The sequence below is a fragment of the Montipora foliosa genome, chromosome 7, assembly GCF_036669935.1.
Source record: "Montipora foliosa isolate CH-2021 chromosome 7, ASM3666993v2, whole genome shotgun sequence".
Lineage (NCBI taxonomy): Eukaryota > Metazoa > Cnidaria > Anthozoa > Scleractinia > Acroporidae > Montipora > Montipora foliosa.
Genome location: NC_090875.1, coordinates 25331644 through 25338240, shown reverse-complemented (window position 1 = coordinate 25338240; position 6597 = coordinate 25331644). Strand labels below are relative to the sequence as shown.

The window sequence follows — 6597 nt, the reverse complement described above, 5'->3', positions numbered from 1 at the left end:
AACCCGATCAGAGGCATGAGCAAATTGAATTGTGACTTCCCCGTCAGTGCGCGCTTTCCGTTCCGCGTTTAGCTTTATTCTTAGGTTCACTCGCGTAATCAACAGCGATGTTTTTCACGAAAACAAAGAAAGTTTGCATAACAATAGAGTTCAATTCGCGAAGGATTGGATCGGGACTCCATCGTGGACGCCGTTTCAATCTTTGGGGACTCCATCATGGCGGACGTGACGTCGTGTGAAAACCAAGAAGTGCTATAATCGGATTATTCCTAAATCAGAATGCACTATACAAGGAGGTCAACTAGATAGCTATACCACACAGGACAGACCACAACACCAGGAACTCCATGCCCTACTCTTTGTGAATAGTGCGTGGCTTCCTTTATGTCCCAAAGGATTATGAACATTGAACGGTTGTGAGACGGGGCCTACGGTTTATCGTCCTTATCCGAGAAGACTAGAGAGTCTAACCAGATGTCAAAGGGATAGAGGGAGTAGTTTCTAAAAAAACTGTGGTGGTCCGTCGGTGGGGAAGTAGTACACAAAAATTTGGTTTTATCAACGGAGTTGATATGTAAATTGACCACCGTACAGGGATTAAGAGAGCTGACGTTTCGAGCGTTAGCCCTTCGTCAGAGCGAATCGAGGAATTAGGGGTTGTGTGTAGTTTTTATAGTAGAGTAGGAGCTACGCTATGAGAGGTAACATGGCAACGTGAAACTCACGTTGAACTCACGACCTCCGGTTCTCGCACAGTAGTCCGATGCTCAACCAACTGAGCCAATAAGTCAGTCAGCGGTTGACCGATTAACGTTGGTTATGATTTGCTGTATGGTTGATTCTCCCGATGGAGAAAGTAATTCCCTTACTTCGGCGGCAACTCAATAAAATCTGCTCTTGAATGATATCTGTTTTGCTCTTCTTCAACAGGAATGCTGGTCAATGAACGACTGGGTACTCTGCAGTTTGGCGTCAGGAGCAAAAACAGGCATTGCTTATAAGCGTCTGTCAGAGGCGGGGTTACAGCTGACCACCGAACCATTTTTCAAGTCTTTACTCGTTGCATTGTACAAGGAGCGTATGCAGAATCTACTCAGCAGAGCCCGTATTCTCCTGCCGACAGCAGAAGCACGCCTTATGATTGGTGTCATGGATGAAACGGGAACTTTAGAACCAGGCCAGGTGAGAGTTCCAGAACAATTAATCGAAACTCAGTCGCTTCATAAATCAAGAAACCTACTAAGTAGATGGTTCTCGTTCGACTTTATCTTCTCCATTTCATTGCATGTTTTAAATGCTGAATTTAAAACCCTTCACAGGTGTTTGTGCAATATTCTATGACCTCGAACGACCCCGATCGTTACATGGAATTCAGCAAAAGCTCAATTCAGATCCTGACAGGACCGGTGGTGGTGACGAGAAATCCCTGTCTACACCCGGGAGATGTAAGACAGCTGACCGCTGTATCTGTGCCTCAGCTCGATCATTTGGTTGACTGTGTTGTGTTCCCGCATCATGGACCTCGGCCACATCCCAGTGAGATGGCAGGTACAAAAATACTCCGTTAGTCGCAATTGGCAGAAAACTCTTCCAAAGTGTCGAAAACCGTTTTTTACAATGACTGCAAAATTCTCACGCGCTCATTGGCTGATTGAATTTCGTTATAACATTGTCAAAGTAGTCTGCGGACGAGCCACTCGGCTATCGCCTCGTAGATCCAAAGCTACTTTGACAATGTTATGACAAAATTCATGATCAGTAACAGGACAGACGCATGAAAACCTGACATCAATTTGTTAAATTGATGATATTTTGCATCTGACGTCATGGCAGCCATGTTGGTGTGGAGAACAATGCAGTAAAAATGTCGTTTGGGAATTTGATGCTATTATCATGCAAAACTTGTGAGGCCATTTTCTATTGTTTAGTACATCAACATGGTTGTCTCATTACGTGGATGCAAACCAAGAATTACCAGTGCGGAGAGCGTAATGGGTTGTGGGAACAAAGTGCAAAAGCATTAGTGTAGTCGTGATAAGCGTTGAGTTGTTAAGTCATGCGCAGTGAAATAATAGAAAGGACGTGTTTTCTCGTTTGTTGCCATTGACGTAAGTGCGGCGCACTTTGTTTACCAACAGTTTCAAAACGAGAGGAGTTATGACTTAGAATTATTTTAACTACACTAAGTTTCTTTTTCTGTTTTTAGGCGGTGACCTCGATGGCGATATGTACTTTGTTTGCTGGATGAAGGACCTTCTCCCCAAGAGAAAGTTATATCCGCCAATGAATTACGAAGCGCCTCCCAAAAAGGAGTTGAGGGAACCAATCACAGTCCAACACATGACCGAGTTTGTTGCAGAATATATCCGGTATGACCAGCTTGGCGTGATTGATAATGCGCATAAAGCTCAAGCCGACTGTCAGGAGGGAGGAGTGGAATCGTCACTTTGTCTTGACTTAGCGGATCGGCACTCTAGAGCTGTCGACGCCCCGAAGACGGGCGACTGGCCTGAAATGCCGAAAGAAGCCAAGGTTACAGTTTTTCCTGATTTCATGATGAAATCCGACAAACCAAGCTATCCATCGGACAAAGTCCTTGGAAAGTTGTACCGAGAGTGCAGAGCGTTTAAAGAAAGTATTGCGAGGGACATCCCGCTTAAGAACCCGCACATTGAAGCGGGATTACTGGTTCCAGGCTTTCAGGGGTACCAACAGGAGGCGAGGGAAGCTTATGAGGAGTATTCCAGTCAGGTATATAAAGAATGCTTATGTTTGAGCGAGTTTCAATCGAGTGTCGTAAAACCAAAACCAAAGTAATTACTTTGGCCAATCAAAAAGGACAGAGACAATCCAGTAAACCAATCAAAACTCGAAGTAATTACACGCAGCCGAGACAAAGCGCGGGAAAATGTGCACGCAAGCCACTATTGGTTTTGGTTTCAGTTCTGATTGGATGAAAAAATGGCGCAAGAACTTTGAACCAATCACTGAGTGAAGTAATGCAAAACCAAAGCAATTCGCTAATTACTTTCGACACGCAATTGAAAACCATAATTGCCAATACCACAAAATAATTGCGACTTATCCGTCACGATCACCTGGCATAGATTTATACACAAGCCAAACGGAAAGAACTAAACGATTTAATCGTCAGTAATACCGCCGTTTTTCACAACTCTGCCGAATCGCACCTTCATTTCAGTTAAAACGCCAACGATTAAACTGCCTTTTTCGGTTTCGCCAACCAGTTCGAAAAGTAGAGTGTCGAGGGCGCTTTCCATTCAACGAAAATCTCAGTTTGAAAGTTAATAAGTTCTACATTATTAACGCAACAGTACATTACGGTTAACAAAACCGACCCAAGCCATCATGCGTCCGCGAAATTTTAAAGCCAAAGAGTGTCACGTGGGCTTGACGAGAGCATGTGATAAGGGAACAACAATTTTATGAAATGAAATGCAACATTTCAGTCCGACTACTCTCCTCATTTAACTCGTTGGGACAAATAGGTTCCTTTCATCTTGTTTATTCCTATTTGCCGGGTTTGCAAGAACGGCGGACGTTCTATCTTCTTTCCCCACAGCAATGCTCCCAGTTTGCCTTGACTCCCACTCCATTTCTCCTCCGAGCTAGAATGTTCCCTTGATTTTTCTTTTCCTGGTCTGGGGGCGTTTGCGAGAGAGGTTAACTCAATCAGTTCCAAAGGAAAGTGCCCGCAAAACAAATGTCATCTTAATGGTGTACATCCAATGTTAGGATCACCTCAGTGTATTGCTTATTTCTTCTTCTCAGCTTCAGACGTTAATGAATCTGTATGGTATTGAAACTGAAGGCGAACTCGTCTCGGGTTGTTTTGTAAAGCTTCATTCTCGCCTTGGAAGAGAAAAAGTAGAGATAGCTGAAATCATTCGCAGAATTCTAACCAAGCTACGCGAAAACTTTCGAGAGAAGTTCTTCGAGGAATTTGGTGATTTCTCCGACGATGAAGTCTCCAAAAAAATGCAACAGAAGGCTTCGGCATGGTATTACGTTGCATATAGTTACAGAAACATCAACAACGTGACAGAAAAAAACCAAGAGGACCACCCTCAAACGCAGTTTTTGAGCTTTCCATGGCTGGTGGATGACGTCATGCTTACAATCAGACTAAACTATACCTCACAGGAGCAAGAATCACAGAGTGTAGTCACTTCGATAAGTGAAAGCGTTTTTAACGTCTTTGAACAGGAACGAGATGTGCTGTTACGTGGATTTGAAGGAAGACTACAAATGAAATACTCAATATGGGAAGCTATGCCTGGAGAAGCGCTTGGCATGTTTGGTTCATCAGCCTCATTTTTGTTCCGGCCAGATTCCGACCTTGACCTCTGTATTCTTTACCGCATGGTCATTGCTAACCGTAGAGAACTGGAGCGAGATGAGCAGATTGCTGTATTGAAGAAGTTTCTTCCCTTAATGAGAAAAATGTTTAAGCATGCGCGGATCGTGGAGTCTGCCAGGATACCGGTGAGTGTTTTAAGGGCCAATTTACACGGTACGATTTTTTGGCGCATGCGACAAGCTTACGACAGGCCTACAACATGACTTACGACTGTCGCAGTGTTTCAAAACATGATTTTTTTTTCTGACGCACACGACAATCGTAAACGTGTCGTAGGCCTGTCGTAAGCTTGTCGCATGGGACTGACAAAAATCGTACCGTGTAAATCTTCTTTCCCAGACAAGTACTGTGTCTTAAACTTACAAAAAAAAAACTAATTTAAGGAATCCAAATGGCCGAGTGAAAAAAACAACCGTCCGCAGAAATCGCATCCTCTAAATTATTCTTTCGACTTTGTGCTAATGATACCAACTAGCTTCATTTTAAGACAAAACTTAGTTGAAGTTTAGCAGGCTTGATAAGAAATTAGATCAAGGTGAAAAAGGATAATGCTTTTGCATTAATGAACAAATATTTCCACCGTAAATTTTCTGACGTCAGTTGTCCATTTACTTAAGGTGATTTAAACGCCATTTACACACAAATTCCAGGATTATGGTAAAGTGAACAACGAGGTCTTACGTGCTGTTGGTGCGAATGTGTGATCGCCATCTGCGTTCGATTCCGCGGTTAAGTTAATTCCATTGTCACTGATCTCGTTCCAGGTGATCACTGGAAGCAACCCAGCTAAACGAGCAGGTATCTTGGCCAATGTCAAAGCTGATCTTACGGCATCGTGGGACGGTCTTCTCAAATCCATTGTATTGTCCAATTACATCAAGTTCTACCCAGGTCTCTTGCCACTTCTCCGTCTCCTTGTAAACTGGGGTCACGTGACAGGTCTCGCAGGACACGGTGTGGATGCAGGAATCAAGTCAACGGTCTTGGTGTTCTTAATGTTGATATTCTGCGTTGCAAAAGGTGTCATCAAGAATTTCGACTTGGAGCAAGTCTGGAACCAATGCTATGAGATTTCAATTGCGGGAAAGGTAAAGGACGGCATTTTTGTTCGACAGTGGCAAGAAGTTCTAGCAGCGTTACCGTCAAAGAAATTATTTGAGAAGGACAAGACTGCCCCGATAACTCTCGGCGATCAGCAAATCGGCGAGATTCTGCTGACCCTCTTCCAGGACTATAACGCAACGCTTGACATGGAAATGCCAGAAACCTTCGCCTATCTCCTGGGCGTGCGCAAACTAGCCGAACTGCTAGACCCAGAACACCTGCGCTTGCTAAAGGAACACATGCAAAGAGCTTTTCATCTTTTGGCACTTTATGGAGATGCTGAAGTGCTTCTGACAATTAGCGCTTCTGAGATTGACCGTGTCATTTTCCTGTCAGAGGCGCTGTCTTACACGATGGCCGGCTCAGAAAGGCACAACGCTTTTGAGCTCTCCAAGAAAACTGGTGCTAGGGTAACAATTCGCCCAAGTCTTCCTGGATCAGGATTTGGCCTCGTTCTGCAAGCAATTGGTACGGAGTCTGCTGTGGCGGCTGTTGAGCGGGCGCTAAATGCCATGGCAACGCAGGCATTGCGCAATAAGGCAGCAGTTATGTCAATGTGTTTTGTGAAGGAGGCTAAACATATGTTATTTGAAGGTATTTTCCAACAAAAATCAGTTCGTTTTCTTTGTTTATCTCTCTCGTAAGGAAAAAGGAGCTTGCACGCCTGACGTTTAACCCAGCAAACGAATTTTACCGATGATCCACCCTAGCAATGACGAAAAGACCCTAGCTATGACGAAAAGAGAGAAACCACCTTCACTCTGAGAATGACTTCCACTTACGTTGTTATAGAAGCGTCCGTCAATGTCACACTCTGTTAAAACCTTTTGGAAGTGAAACTACATTTGTCAGTTAAACTGCAATCCACAAAATTCTGGAATTAATGCTGGCCTTTAAACGCGTTTTCAAACGCGAAGGTTTTTGCGTGGTTTCAAGTCAGGACACATTTTCGATTTTCAGATAAAGAGCGAATTAGGGAACCCAAGAAGACCCGAAAACGTTCGGTGCATTCAAGACAGAAACGCGCTCCGCTGTTCTCTTCAAAACTTCCGGGGTTTTAATTCTATTTAATGGCGTTGACGTCCCCTGAAATCGTCGATTAACCGTTGCGC

The 6597-nt window shown here is 43.9% G+C and overlaps 2 protein-coding genes across 2 annotated transcripts in view; one reads left to right on the top strand and one right to left on the bottom strand.

The window, feature by feature from the left end:
- The window catches only part of LOC138011547 (sentrin-specific protease 8-like), a 53999-nt gene that overhangs the window by 30294 nt on the left and 17108 nt on the right, over window positions 1-6597 (bottom strand). The window lies entirely within an intron of this gene.
- LOC138010042 (uncharacterized) overlaps window positions 943-6597 on the top strand; it is an 8848-nt gene continuing 3193 nt past the window's right edge. Inside the window, exons 1-5 of the mRNA XM_068857008.1 lie at window positions 943-1182; window positions 1320-1548; window positions 2207-2751; window positions 3793-4506; window positions 5146-6079. Coding sequence (XP_068713109.1) covers window positions 943-1182; window positions 1320-1548; window positions 2207-2751; window positions 3793-4506; window positions 5146-6079 — 2662 coding nt within the window. The remainder of the gene's footprint in view (window positions 1183-1319; window positions 1549-2206; window positions 2752-3792; window positions 4507-5145; window positions 6080-6597) is intronic.